This window comes from Oryctolagus cuniculus, chromosome 6 (assembly GCF_964237555.1).
Source record: "Oryctolagus cuniculus chromosome 6, mOryCun1.1, whole genome shotgun sequence".
In the NCBI taxonomy this organism is placed as follows: Eukaryota; Metazoa; Chordata; class Mammalia; order Lagomorpha; family Leporidae; genus Oryctolagus; species Oryctolagus cuniculus.
The window spans coordinates 78,876,782-78,891,877 of NC_091437.1; the positions used below are offsets into that span (position 1 = coordinate 78,876,782).

Consider the following 15,096-nt stretch of genomic DNA (forward strand, 5'->3'; position numbering starts at 1 on the left):
TCTGCTGTGGCTCAGGAAGGCAGTGGAGGATTGCCCAAGTGCTTGGGCGCCTGCACCCGCATTGGAGACCAGGAAGAAGTACCTGGTTCCTGGCTTCAGATCGGCGCAGCGCCGGCCGTGGCAGCCATTTGGGGAGTGAACCAATGGAAGGAAGACCTTTCTGTCTCTCTCTCTCTCATTGTCTAACTCTGTCAAATAAAAATAAATAAATAAAATAAGTATTATTTTGTGAAAGTTTATTTTTAGTAGTACTTGTTTCTGTCTGCAGTAGACATGCAAAACCTGCTTAAGGAAAGAGTCAAGTCTGAGAATGTGGGGATGCTGCACCCCTCTAGCATCTGCTCAAGCAAAGGGAGAGTGGATATCACTGCTAGAATTGTCATCAGGTCTCTTAGCATCTCACAGCTCTGTCATAAGAATACAATTGTCTACCCAGTTCTTGCATAGTGGTAAAGACTAAATTCTGAATGAAAATCTAGAATTAAGAACTATGTTAAGCTCACAGGCCTTCCACTGTCAATTCCAATATGCAGTAAAAACTTCCCATGGAAGGGCAAAGGTTGTGGCGCAACAGGTAAATCTCTGCTTGAAACACACATACCAGAATACCTGGGATTGAATACCAGCTCCTCTTTGACCTAGTTTCCTGCTAATGCACACCCTGAGAAGCAGCAGGTGATGGCTCAAGTATTTGGGTCTCTGCCATCACATAGGAGATCTAGACGGAGTTCTGGGTTCTGGCTTTTATCCTGGCCCACCCAGCCTTGGCTGTTGCAGGTATTTGTAGAGTAAAGCAGGGGATGAAAGATATCTTTCTCTCTCTTTCTCACTCTATCAAATAAAGAAAATAAATAAGCTTTAGAAAAAAAAAAGCTCCCATCTAGATAAAGGAACAAAATAAGACTCACGAAAGAATCACAGAACATTCCTAAAGTTAAAAGAGGAATAAAATTAGAGCAATAGCACCACCTACAGTTTGTGGCCAAATGTTCCATTTAATATTAATTTAACCTATCATATTTCATCAAATCTATTATATTCACTTAATCATATTTTATTTAGTGTAATATCTCCTTAAAATACTGTATTTAGACACATTACCTTATATACCAGCAACTTAGAAAAAGCGATTAAAGTATGACATATGTTTTCTTACAACTTTGTTTATTGAAAGAATTCTTTTAGTCTCAGAATTTTACTATATATCAACTTTTCTTTAAAAGATTTATTTATTTACTTCGAATGTCAGAGTTACAAAAAGAAAGGGAGAGACAGAAAGAGATCCTCTATCCACAGGTTCACTCCCCAGATTGCCACAACAGCCAACTCTGGGCCAGGCTGAAGCCAAGAGGCCAAGAGCCAGGAGCTTCATCCAGGTCTCTCATATGGGTGGAAGGGCCCAAACATTTGGGCCATCCTCTGCTGCCCCTCCAAGGCCATTAGCAGGGAGCTTCATCAGCAGTAGAGCAGTTGGGACAGAGGCCATACTCACCATCTAACACCACCAGCCCTCATACATCACCTTTATGTATACAGAAAATGTAAGTAAAGGAAATCACCTAGATGTTTCCAAAACTACTCTACATTCAGAGTCTGACGCCTATGAATCACTTTTTGACTCATTCAATGATACCTATTTTTACCTTAAAAAAGAGCTGTAGTTCCGGCGCCGCGGCTCACTAGGCTAATCCTCCGCCTAGAGACGCCGGCACACCAGGTTCTAGTCCCGGTTGGGGCGCCGGATTCTGTCCCGGTTGCCCCTCTTCCAGGCCAGCTCTCTGCTGTGGCCAGGGAGTGCAGTGGAGGATGGCCCAGGTGCTTGGGCCCTGCACCCCATGAGAGACCAGGAAAAGCACCTGGCTCCTGGCTCCTGCCATCGGATCAGCGCGGTGCGCCGGCCACGGCGGCCATTGGAGGGTGAACCAACGGCAAAGGAAGACCTTTCTCTCTCTCTCTCTCTCACTGTCCACTCTGCCTGTCAAAAAAAAAAAAAAAAAAAAAAAAGCTGTAGCAAGAACACTAGGAAGTGGTGTTATGGCGCAGCATGTTAAGTCAGTGTTCGTTGCTTGGAACACTTGCATCCCATATCAGAGTGCCAGTTATAGTCCTGAATGCTCGATGCTTCTGATCCAGCTTCCTGTTATTGCACCTAGGAGGCAGTAGGTAATGGCCCAAGTACTTGGGGTTCTTGTCATGCCCATGGAAGACCTAAATAAATAGTTTCAGGATCTTGGGTTAGGCCTGGCCCAGATTCAGCTGTTGTGTGCATTTAGGAAGTGAAACAAGAGATGGAAGATTTCTGTATTCTGCCTTAAAAAAACAAACAAACAAACAAAAACACCAGGAATGCATTCTTTCATAAAAGACTGCCGGCCGGTGCCACAGCTCACTAGGCTAATCCTCCGCGCCAGCACCCCGGGTTCTAGTCCTAGTCAGGGCACCGAATTCTGTCCTAGTTGCTCCTCTTCCAGTCCAGCTCTCTGCTGTGGCCCAGGAAGGCAGCGGAGGATGGCCCAAGTGCTTGGGCCCTGCACCCGCATGGGAGACTAGAAGGAAGCACCCAGCTCCTGGCTTCAGATAGGCACAGCGTGCGTGCCGGCCATAGCGGCCATTTGGGGGGTGAACCAACGGAAGGAAGACCTTTGTCTCTGTCTCTCTGTAGTACGTGGAGCAATTTTTCACCCCCAGTGCAATTTTACAACCATTTACTTCCTTAGGGTTCAAAGAAAACTCCACAAATGCATCTCATATTTTCTTCCAAGATAATTGATTTGCCCATTCTGCAAATTTTGATGCTAGGTTTGATATTCTGCCAATGAAAGTACACAACAGCTATCTGGCCAATGATAAGTGTAACTCATCCTGCTTTGTAAAACATTAAAATATGAAAACTAGGCATCCTACAAATCAATGAAACATATCCTAGCAAAATATGAAATCCCAGAGCAGTTCTTTATACTATGTATCCTAAAGGAAGAAGCAGGCATAGATTGTCATGATATTACTATACTCATATTCTTAAAAATGAAATCAAGTAAAGGGGCTGGCATTGTGGCACAGCAGGTTAAGCTGCCCCTGTAATGCCAGCATCCTATATCAGAATGCTCCTTCAAGCCCCAACTACTGCACTTCCAATCTAGATACCTGCTAATGCAGTCAAAAAAGATCCAAGTATTTGGGCCACTACTGCCCATATGGGAGACCCGGATGCAGTTCCTAGCTCTTGGCTTTAGCCTGGCCCCAGATGTGGCTATTGCAGGCATCTGGGGAATGAATCAGTGGATGGAATACCTATCTCTCTCATTTTCTCTCTCTCCCTCCTTCTGTTGCTCGCTCTGCCTTTCAATAAATAAATATTTTTTAAAATCAAGTAAGGGCTTCTATCATGTATTTTTTCCACATAAAACTGACAGCCATTAGATTTGACCTTTGGGACTAAAACAGTATTAACTTTTCAGATAAATAAATAAATTTAAAAAAAAAAATTCCTGGGAGATGGGATGGTTGCAGGTGGGAGGGTGGTTATGGGGGGAAAAGCCACTATAATCCAAAAGTTATACTTTGGAAATTTATATTTATTAAATAAAAGTTAAAAAAAAAAGAATTTCTTCAGAAATAACATTTTCTAAACAAATGAAGTTTTTAATCCCCTACATGCAAATAATAAAACTGAAAACTAAAAGATTTCTAAATTATTCATAAATTTTTAATACACCCATCTGACAGTGACAAATGTAAAGCAATCTATGTTATATTTATCCCACTTAATGTAAGAGTGCATTTCACGATATAAATGTTAATGTCTTACTACTGGAAACTGCCCAGATCCCACTGGGGATATTATAAAAAATATGACATATGTACCATATTATCTTTATTAAGATGTAAAAATTTTTGGATCCCCAAATACATCAGACCTTAAGGTTTTGGTTAATGGACTGTGGACCTGTATCCTCCATCTACCATGTGTATATTTTCTACCAATGTATCCATTTCTGATCAAGCACCAACTAGAAAGGAAGAAAAGGAATCACACTTGTAGGAGTTCCTTCAAAGGTATCCCCATGGCTTACATAATGCCATCTGTCAAAAGAAAATTGATTCTTATAACACATCAGTAATGTGATATGGTTTAAGTTGTTTTAGAGTAGAGGTAATAGATTTACACTGATTTTGCTATGTTGCCTTTCTTCTCAAATCTCTTTGGTGAAAAATCAAACCAACTCTTATGGAGTAAAACTTCTATGACGTTTACACTGTGTTCTAACAATAAAAAAAAAAAAAAAAACAAAAAACTTCAGTCAAGTTTAAAAAAAATTATGATTTAAGTGAAACTGGCCAAAACAGATGGTTAATAAGTCATTTACTGACAAAACTTGAGTATTACTATGTGCTGGGTACTGTGGAAAATACTTTATATACATTATGTCACTGCACCCTGACAACAAACCCTATGGAAGCTAGTAATCTATTACATCCACTTTGGACATGAGGAAATTTAAAGCCCAGATGCATTAAACTTGTACAAGAACATGCCACTACTAATTAGAAAAGGTGAGATCCACTCCAGTTCTGTCAAATTACACTCCACTGCCTCTGAACAAATACTCATTAACAAAACAAATCAAGCTCTGCTCTGTGCTGGAGACACAGCAATGAGCAAGACCAAAACCCTGTAACTTCAGGGAATTGTAAAACAGAAAACACTGATCATCTACTTCAAATTTTCAATTACACAAAGAAAAAAAACATGTACACAGTGAAGGTAAGTGACTTGCCCAAGGACATACTGATGGGTAGTGCAACACATAGGGCAAAAACCGTAGTCTTCTGCCCCTTACATCACTGCCCTTTCCATTCCATCTGTCCACCAGAGACAGTTATGCTCTGGGAGCTCAGGGGAAAAGCACTGTGAAACAAAATGATGTGTTCTCTCTTTTCTCCTTTCCCAATCATCACCTGCCTCTACATGTCAAGTCTGAGATTACAGCATCTCCCAGAGATAATGATGCAACACAAAGAAAGATTCTAACTTCGAGTCAAATTTTGTTCACAGTACTGGCTAGAAAACAATCTAAAGCTATTTCATTACTTACACTGTTGGTGCTCCTGTCAATGAAACAAGTGCTCTTACAAAACTTAGTATTGGCCGGCGCCGCGGCTCAACAGGCTAATCCTCCACCTAGCGGCGCTGGCACACTGGGTTCTAGTCCCAGTCGGGGCGCCGGATTCTTTCCCGGTTGCCCCTCTTCCAGGCCAGCTCTCTGCTGTGGCCAGGGAAGGCAGTGGAGCATGGCCCAAGTGCTTGGGCCCTGCACCCCATGGGAGACCAGGAGAAGCACCTGGCTCCTGGCTTCGGATCAGCGCGGTGCGCCGGCCACAGCGCACCAGCCGTGGCGGCCACTGGAGGGTGAACCAACGGCAAAAAAGGAAGACCTTTCTCTCTGTCTCTCTCTCTCACTATCCACTCTGCCTGTTAAAAAACAACAACAACAACAACAACAACAAAAAAAAACAAAAAACAAAAAAAACTTAGTATTAACATTTGTACTGAGTGCTCAAGTATATACAAAACTGTACAGTACACAAACACCCCTCTCCTCAAGATATATATAAAAAAGGGCACAGTGGGGAGTTTACAGTTAATAATACAAGCTATATCAGAGTATATGACATATTTAAATACAAACTCTGTACAAACTCAGTACAGCTGTACAAATCTGTGAATTTATTAGAAATCCACTAAGGCAAATACTTTGGGTGAATTTTATCTCAATAAAGCTATTAAGGGGCCGACTTTGTGGCATAGTTGGTAAAAACTGCCACCTGCAATGCCAACATCCCATACGGGCACCAGTTTTGAGTCCTAGTTGTTCCACTTCCAATCCAGCTCCCCACTAATAGCCTGGGAAAGCAGAACATGGCCCAAGTAACTGAACCTTTGCCACCCACATGGGAGATGCAAAAGAAGCTCCTGGCTTCAATCCAGCCCAATGCTAGCCAATGAAGCCACCTAGGGAGTGAACTAACGGATGGAAGATCTCTTCTCTCTCTCTCTCACTCGTTCTCTCTCCCCCTTTAAAAAAATTTTTAAGCTCCTCTAGGGCCGGCGTTGTGCTACAGCAGGTTAAGCCACCACATCTCATGTTGGTGTCCCAGTCCAAGTACCCTAGCCATTACCATTCTGAGTCAGCTCCCTGTTAATGTGCCTTAGAAGCAGCAGAAGGTGGCCCAAGTACTTAGGCCTCTGTCATCCAGGACATTTGGGATGGAAGACTAATCAATCCTCTCTTTCTCTGCCTTTCAAAAAAAAAAAAAAGTCTTTAAACCCTTTACAAAGACAACCTCAGGTTACGGCATTCTAGGCACTAGAAAGCACTTTATATTTACCCAGTCTTTACTAAATTTTCTCCAATTTACCAAGAAAAACATATTAAGTGATATTAGAGAACTTGCCTAAAATCACACAGATAAAGTTCAGAAGATCTAGGAATAAGACTTGGTTACTTACGTTAAGTGAAAATGACAAGAAAAAAGCTTAAAGCTTAAGTAAAAAACAGCTAATATCTAAAAATGTAAAAGTACTTTCTGGATTCTCTGTGGCCTGAGAATGTGCACTCTGTAAAAACCACAAAGAACACGATTTGCCATCAACAGCCAGGGACACTATTTTGGCAGTCCTAGGAACAGGTTATGGAGGTGAGTATTTAGGGAAACCCACCTGCCCTAGAAGAAGTAGCTTTACTTCCTGGACTTCTATTCACTAAACTGTAGTCTATCATGGCTCAAAAACAGATCCAGGGATCTTTTAGAGAGACAATGTAGGTTAATAGAGGAGTACTAGCTTTGCAGCTTAAGATTCAGATTCACAAAAATCTTCATTTGGCCACTTACTAGGTATTAAGCTTAGGGCAATTCATTTAATTTTTTAAAAACCTAGTTTCCTCATTTTTAGAAATATTTACCCTGCAAAGATGTCTGAACAATAAATGAAAAAAGGTACGTATGGTATGTATATATCGGGTTGGGGGGGTGCACTTTTTGCCTCAAAATAAGCTTGTTTTTCTTTTTCTTCTTTTTTTTTTCTTTTTCTTTTCTTTTTTTTTTTTTTTTTTTTTGACAGGCAGAGTGGATAGTGAGAGAGAGAGACAGAGAGAAAGGTCTTCCTTTTGCCGTTGGTTCACCTTCCAATGGCCGCCACGGCTGATGCGCTGCAGCCGGCACACCGCGCTGATCCGAAGGAAGGAGCCAGGTGCTTCTCCTGGTCTCCCATGGGGTGCAGGGTCCAAGGCTTGTTTTTCAATTCCATTTTCCACAAACTTTTTGAAGTACCCTCCCAAGTACTGTACTTGCAGAACACCTAGCTCAGAGTGACAGCTCAATATAAGGTTGCTGCTTTTATTTAGCTTAAGTGTGACACCTAGGGTTTTATAAAAACAAAATGATATCCAATAACAGCATCTAAACAAACTTGTCAATTCAAACGGTAATTATTACTCTTGGAGCAAAGTTTACCTTTTCATAGTATAAAAATAACATAAAAAGCAGCTTATGAGAGAAAAATCTAGAAACCGCGGGGCGGGGGGGGGGGATCTACCACAATCCTTTCACCTCCAAAACAATCTCATTAAATTATAGAACTCTCAGAAGGCTATTGGCCAGTAGCTTGTGTACTTTAGGGAGAGGGAAGGAGTGTCATTCTGACCTTGCTCTTTATTTCATCAGCCTATCTGAATTTCTAGAGTGTGGACATGAAAACGAAGGTGGCGAGGGGAAATAAAGGAAAAGAGTCAACTTTGCCTTTTTTTTTTTTTTCCAGGCAAGTTATCACACTGGTCAAGTTTTGAAGTATCAGAAAACTAAGATTTGAGATGAGACAACTAGATTTGAGAATTACCTGTGGCATTTACCCTCATTTTTTCCAACACTGATTATTAAAGAATATAGATATTTGAGAACTGTAAATACATTTGTATCTTCTCCATACCTGCCCGCTGAGGAATTACAGATTTTAAGAAACACCTATTACAAGGAAATGGAAACAAAAATAAACAATGCGATAAACATTATAGCCTGAATTAGACCTAAGGGATTTTTCCCCCCTGAAAGCTTCTACTATGGGACCCTGAGGCTCTCCACCCAAAGAAAAATTTTTCCAATAAACAAAATAACAAATGTTCAAACTAGGGCTGAGCATTTGACACAGCAGTTAAGGCACCAGCATCTCATACTGGAGTACCTTCATTGAAATTCAAGGTTTGCTCTCTATTCCAGTTAACTTGTACCCTGGGAAGCAGCTGGTGATGGCTCCAGTAATGTCCTTGCCACCCTCACTGTGAAACCTAGATTGAGCTCCTGTCTCCTGGCTTCTCCTGGTCCAAATCCCCAGGTGTTGTGGGCATTTGGTGAATGAATCAGCAGATGCGATTCAAATAAATGAAAATAAATAAACTTGCTTAAAAAAAAGTTAGCCTATCAAATAACCATCACTTCCCTGTAGGGGAATGAAAGGACTGTATTAGAAAAATAAACGGCAAAGGCACTCTCTGGAACAGAAAACAGGAAATACTTTAAAAAGGCAAAATTGCAAATACAGATTAACAGAGTATGAAATTGAATGCTGAGGCAAAACACCTGTTAAATGAAAAGAGGAAGAGAGGATGTTTGTAGTCTTAAGTACTTAATGGTAACACTAATTTCTGATCTGGTTATCATATGTAAAGCTTGCCATCCAGTAGAAAACCTGGTTCCAGCTTAACACAAAACTACACAGTACTTAAATTATATAGAAGTACTTAATCGCTAACTGCCTCAGTCTCCTCATCTGTAAAACGGATGCACCTTACCTACCCAGAGTTATGTTGTGCGAAAAGAATTTTGCGCAGCTGTTCTGCAACTCTTAAAAGTGTCGTGCAAATCAGAGCATCTCTTTTCTTTCTCATTAGTTTGACATGGAATTTAGTCACAGCTGGGAATAAATTTCAGGAACATTGATAATGAAAATGTGCTGAGCATGGAGGAACAAATTCAGGTGAGGAGCATCATGGAAGTTTAGCAGAAAACAGCGAAGTATGAAGAAAAGGATCGAAAGAGGTACACAAGGTAAAACTGGTTGTAACACGACCTCATAAAGACCGCAAGAGAACACGTTCGCGCACACACACATCAACAAGATTATGCCACCGGTATTAAGTGCACCATTGAGGAAGTACCCAGCAATTATGGTTGTCCAAATCCATCTACCAGCACACCTTGGTGTGTGTTTACAGCTCTGCTGTACACCACGACCTGACAAAATACACTTTTAAAAAACGTTTAGCAACCTGCCGCGAGGCTACAACATATTTCACCTTTCGAACTCCTAAGCAAACCTGTAATGTAACTGAGACGACCAAAAGGATGTTTCATCTTCAAAAACCAAGATCCAGCAGTTTTCCCTTTTATCTTTCCAGCACTGCGTCTAAAAGTGATCACAAATCTTTACGGAATGCTGTTCGGTATTTCTCGTCTGGAACCACCGATCGCGGTAACGAACACATTCTTTCAAAGAGCGAGGGCTTTCTCTACTTTTCGGTGCTTAAACTAGATTGGGGAGGATTTACCACCTCGGAAGTGAAACCAAAGGAGAGCGAACCCTACTCCCTGACTCGATTAGGCTCACTACGCCGTGCCAACAGCAGGGACCTCGCAATACCCAGCGCGGGTCCCAACGCCGGCGGCCGTGGTCCAGCCCGGCCTCACCAGGGCGCCCTCCCAGGACGCGGGGGTGGCAGGCGTCACTCTCCGCCGGAGAGGGCAGCGAGGGCCGACGCTAGGGTCGGGGGCCTCCTCAGGCCGGGACCGCAACACCCTACCCGGCCTCGCTCCCGGCCCGCGCCACCCGCCGCACTCACCGCGTTCTTCTTCTGCACCATCTTGTCCATCTTCTTGGCGATGCGGACTACCTCGTCCTCCATGGCGCCGGCAGGTCTTCCCCGCGCCCAGCCCTCTGGGGCCGCGAAATGGCAGAAGGTGGCGTGGAGAGGACGTAGAGCGGTCGCGAGCCCCGGCGTCCGGCGACTCCCACCACGGCAGGCCCCGGCCTAGGGCCTTCCTCACACACCAGACCAGAGGCGGCAGCGGTGGCTCCGCCCCGCAGGCCGCACTAGTAGAGCCCGCGCGCGTCCTACAGGCGCTACTAATCAACTGCGGATCGCTGCTAAAGGGTGAGTCGCGGCTTCACCGGGCTGGATTTGGGCGGGCGTTGGCCTGAGGGAGGAGGGCCAAGAGGGCGGTACGGCTTCCCGCCAGCGGGTGAGGAAGGCAACGGTTGTGCCGGGCGTCTCTCAACGCACAGGGCGGGGTTTCTGCCCCCCGGGGTCCCTTGGAGCCGCCCAGAGCCTTAGAACCTAGCGGGACCCACGTTGCTCGAATGGGAGGCGGGTTCGGAGAATCGAACTTTGGCGGGTTTGAAAGTCCGTGAGGATCCCGAGCGGTCTCCATGGTAGACAGCTACGCAGAAGAACGTAACCCAGCACCTAAAGAGCCTATTATGGCACGCGTCTGGTCATTTTTTGGGTTCGTTTGTAAGCTTCTTGAGGACAGACCAACCTTGCACATAGCACTTTGAATACGGAGAGTTAAGTACTAGTGAACAAAGAAATTAAGTAAGGCAACTCACCTACTTCTGAAGACAGAAGAGGAAGTTAGCGTCCTTAAAAATAAGGACTGCGTTTGTCTCAGGGTTAAGATGCCTGCGTCCTACATCAGAGTGCCTGAGGCCCTGCGAATGCGCCTGGGAGGCAGCATTTTAAATTTTTTAAATTTTTTAAAAAAATTTGAACAGTAAAAAGAGGCAGAGATCTTCCATCTGCTAACCGGTTCAATCACCAAATGACTCCAACAGCCAAGATTGGGCTAGGGCTAAAAAGGAGCCTGGGGCCGGCGCCGTGGCTCAATAGGCTAATCCTCCGCCTTGCGGCACCGCACACCGGGTTGCCCCTCTTCCAGGCCAGCTCTGCTAGGGCCCGAGTGCAGTGGAGGATGGCCCAAGTGCTTGGGCCCTGCACCCCATGGGAGACCAGGAGAAGCACCTGGCTCCTGCCTTCCGATCAGCACGATGCGCCGGCCGGCCATTGGAGGGTGAACTAACGGCAAAAGGAAGACCTTTCTCTCTCTCTCTCTCTCTCTCTTTCTCTATCTCTCTCACTGTCCACTCTGCCTGTCAAAAATTAAAAAAAAAAAAAAGCCTGGAATCCAGGACTTCCACGTGGGTGGCAGGGACCCATGTACTTGAGCCATAGCTGCTACCTCCCAAGGTGTGCATTAGCAGCAAGTGGGAATCCAGAACGGCCAGGACTGAAATCCAGGCTCTCTGATATGGGAGGCCAGCAGCTTACCCATTGTGCTAAATGCGTGCTCCCATTTTTAACTAGTGTTTATTGTTGATAGCTAACTTAAATTGTAAGAATGCAGGTATTTAATGGGAAAGGAATTTGTTGAGATTTGTGAATTTCTGTAAATATTCTATGTGTCCTGAAAAAAAAGTTAATCCGTAAGGCAAATATAAGGTTCCATGTTGGCCCCTTAGCCAGAAATTACAGTTTTCCAATATTTATATCCCCATTTGCTGTCTGCTTAACACGTCAATTAATGTGTATGTTAACAATACCTTTATGGTTGTGGATTTGTACCCTTAAATTATTAATTCTAATATCAGAATTATTATAATAATTGTCATTTTAACTTTTCTCAGTTAATTCCTTTTCAACTGTGGTAAAAGCGCACATAAAATATACTGTCTGAACAATTTTAAAGTATACAATTCTGTAGCAGTATTATGCAATGGTCACCACTGGATAGTTCCAAAACCTTTTGCAAGCATTTTCATCATCTCAAAAAGAAACTCTGTGGGCCGGCACCACAGCTCAATAGGCTAATCCTCCACCTTGCGGCGCTGGCACACCGAGTTCTAGTCCCGGTCGGGGTGCCGGATTCAGTCCCGGTTGCCCTTCTTCCAGGCCAGCTCTCTGCTGTGGCCAGGGAGTGCAGTGGAGGATGGCCCAAGTGCTTGGGCCCTGCACCCCATGGGAGACCAGGAGAAGCACCTGGCTCCTGCCTTCAGATAAGTGCTGTGCGCCAGCCATTGGAGGGTGAACCAACAGCAAAGGAAGACCTTTTTCTCTGTCTCTCTCACTATCCACTCTGCCTGTAAAAAAAAAAAAGAAACCCTGTACCAAGTAAGCAATCATTCCTGATTCTTTCCCCCAACTCCACTCCAACAATTCTTGCCAAGCAACAGTCTGCTTTTTCTCTCTATGAATTTGCATGTTCTGAACATTTCATATAAATGGATTCATACAATATGATATTTTCTGATTAGCTTCTTTCACTTAGTATGCTTTCAAGATTTTCCTATGTTGTAGAATATATCAGTACTTCATTCCCTTTTATGGCTGAATATTGAAATGTCATCAATTGATGGATGTGCACGTTGTTTCCACCCAGCTTCCTCTATTCTACATTTTAATTCTTGTGGATAGTGCTGCTGTGAACATTCCTGCACATGTTTTGGGTGAACACCTGTTTTCAGTTCTTTTGAATATGTACCTAGGAGTGGAATTGCTGGGTCATACTGTAATTCTATATTTAAAATTGAAGAATTGGGGCCAGCACTGTAGTGTAGCAGGTAAGGCTGCCGCCTGTAGTGCCATCATCCCATATGGGCGCTGGTTTGAGTTCCGGCTGCTTCACTTCCGATTTGGCTCTCTGCTGTGGCCTGGGAAAGCAGTGGAAGATGGCCCAAGTCCTTGGGCCCCTGGACCACGTGGAATACTTGGAAGAAGCTCCTGGCTCCTGGCTTTGGATTGGTGCAGCCCCACCTGTTGCAGTCAATTGGGAGTGAACCAGCAATGGAAGACCTCTCTCTGTGCCTCTCCTTCTATCTCTCTGTAACTCTTTCAAATAATTAAATAAATTAAAAAAAATAAAATAAAATTGAGGAATTGCCAATCTGTTTTCCATAGTGGCTATACCATTTTACATTCCTATCACCAATGTGCTAGGATTCCTATTTCCCTACATGTTAATCAGTAGTTGTTTCTGTCCATTTTTTCTATTCTAACCATCCTAGTGAATTTAAAGTGATATCTTACTGTGGTTTTGATTTGCATTTCCTAATGACTAATGGTGCTCAGCAGATTTTCGTGGTTTTTTTTTTTTTTTTTTTGCCATTTGTATATTTTATTTTAAAAGGGCTATTTGAGTCCTTTAACCAGTCTCTGACTGGGTTTCTTTTTTTTTTCTTTTAAAGATTTATTTATTTATTTGAAAGGGTTACACCAGAGAGAGAGAAGGAGAGGCAGAGAGAGAGAGAGGTCTTCCATCCGTTGGTCCACTCCCCAACTGGCCGCAACGGCTAGAGCTGCGCCCATCCAAAGCCAGGAGCCAGAAACTTCCTCTGGGTCTCCCACAGGGGCCATCTTTTACTGCTTTCCCAGGCCACAGCAGAGAGGTGATTCAGAGTCAGAGAGTGATTCAGAGAGCTGAACCAGAAGTGGAGTAGCCGAGACTTGAACCGGCACCCATATGGGATGCCGGCACTGCCGGCATACGCCACAGCACTGGCCCATGGGTTGCTTTTTATTGTTGAATTGTGAAAGCTCTTTATACATTCTGGACACAACACTCTTGCCAAATAAATGATTTGCAAACATTGTTTCCCACTCTTGTGGGTTGTCTTTTCACTCATTTGGTAGTGACTATTGATGTACAAATCTTTTAAATTTTATGAAAATCTGATTAATCTAATTTCTTTTGTTGTGCTTTTGATGTCAAATTTCAGAAACACTTAACAAATCCAATGTCATAAAGATTAACTATTTCCATTTTAACAATATTATATCTTCCAATCCATTAATATGGGATGACTTTCCATTTATTGAGGTCTACATTAAATTTTTTTAGCAACATATTGTAGTTCTCATCAAATTGACTAAATTTATTTCAAGATAGTTTATTCTTTAAAAAAAAAAAAAAAGTGTATTCATGGGAGAGAGAGAGAGAAATCTTCCACCCCCGGTTCTCTCCCCAAATAACCACAACAGTTGAGTGGGCCAGAAAGAAACCTGGTGTCAAGAACTCCATCCAACTCTCCCATGTAGGTGGCAGGGACTCAGGTACTTGAGCCATCATTCACTGCTTTCTCAGGCACATTAACATTAACTTAATTGAGCTGAATGAGAAGCAAAGTAGCAAGGACTCAAACTGACATTCTGATAGGAGATGCTGGTATCCCAAGACACAGCTTAACCTTCAGTGCCACAACATGGCCCAAGTTTATTTTTTGGCATGTCATTATAAATAGAATTATTTTCTTAATTTTCCTTTAAAATTGCTCATTACTAGCATGTTCAAATTCAACTTATATTTTTGTACTGACATATACTTCAGATTTGCTGCGTTATTTTACTAGCTCTTAAGTTTTTTAAGGAGTCACTAAGATTTTCTATGTAAAATCATTTCAGCTGTGAAACCATTTTACTTCTAATTTGAAAGCCTTTTGCTTCTTTTTCTTGCCTAATTGCTCAGATTAGAACTTTCAGTGCAATGTTAAGCAGAAGAAGTGGTGAAAACAGGAATTTTTGTATTGAATCTGAGAGGGAAAGCTTTCTTAGTCTTTCACCATGGAATATATCTTTAGTATGTTGAGGAAACATGTCTCTTTTTTTTTTTAAGATTTATTTATTTATTTGAGAGGAAGAGTTGCATACAGAGAGGGACAGAAAGAGAGGTCTTCCTTTGGTTCCTCCCCAGATGGCCACAACGGCTGGAGTTGGGCCAATCTGAAGTGAGAATCTGGAGCTTCTTCAGGGTCTCCTGCGTGGGTGTGGGGACCCAAGCATGTGGACCACCTGCCACTGCTTTGCCAGGCCATCAGCGGGGAGCTGGATCAGAAGTGGAGCAGCTAGGACTCAAACTGGTGCCCATATGAGATGTTGGTGTTGCAGATGGAGGCTTAACCTAGTATGCCACAGCACTGACCCCAAGGAAGTTTACTTCTATTCCTATTTTGTTGAGTATTCCTGTCATGAATAAGTGCTGTATTTTGTCAGATGT

General features: G+C 43.1%; 1 protein-coding gene across 3 annotated transcripts in view; it reads right to left on the reverse strand.

Moving 5' to 3' along the window:
• Positions 1–10,354, reverse strand: part of TCEA1 (transcription elongation factor A1) — a 69,012-nt gene extending 58,658 nt beyond the window's left edge. The window contains exons 1-2 of one of the 3 annotated variants that reach the window (XM_051844488.2): positions 9,894–10,189; positions 83–188 (exon numbers count right to left, since the gene is read on the reverse strand). Coding sequence is in view for 2 of the 3 variants with exons in the window: in XM_008255530.4 (XP_008253752.1) it covers positions 9,894–9,956 (63 nt within the window). In the remaining variant the exon portion in view is untranslated. Of the gene's footprint in view, positions 1–82; positions 189–9,893 lie in introns of all 3 variants that reach the window. The other 2 variants (XM_008255530.4, XM_051844487.2) reach the window with 2 other exon arrangements.
• Between the last annotated feature and the right edge of the window lie 4,742 nt (positions 10,355–15,096).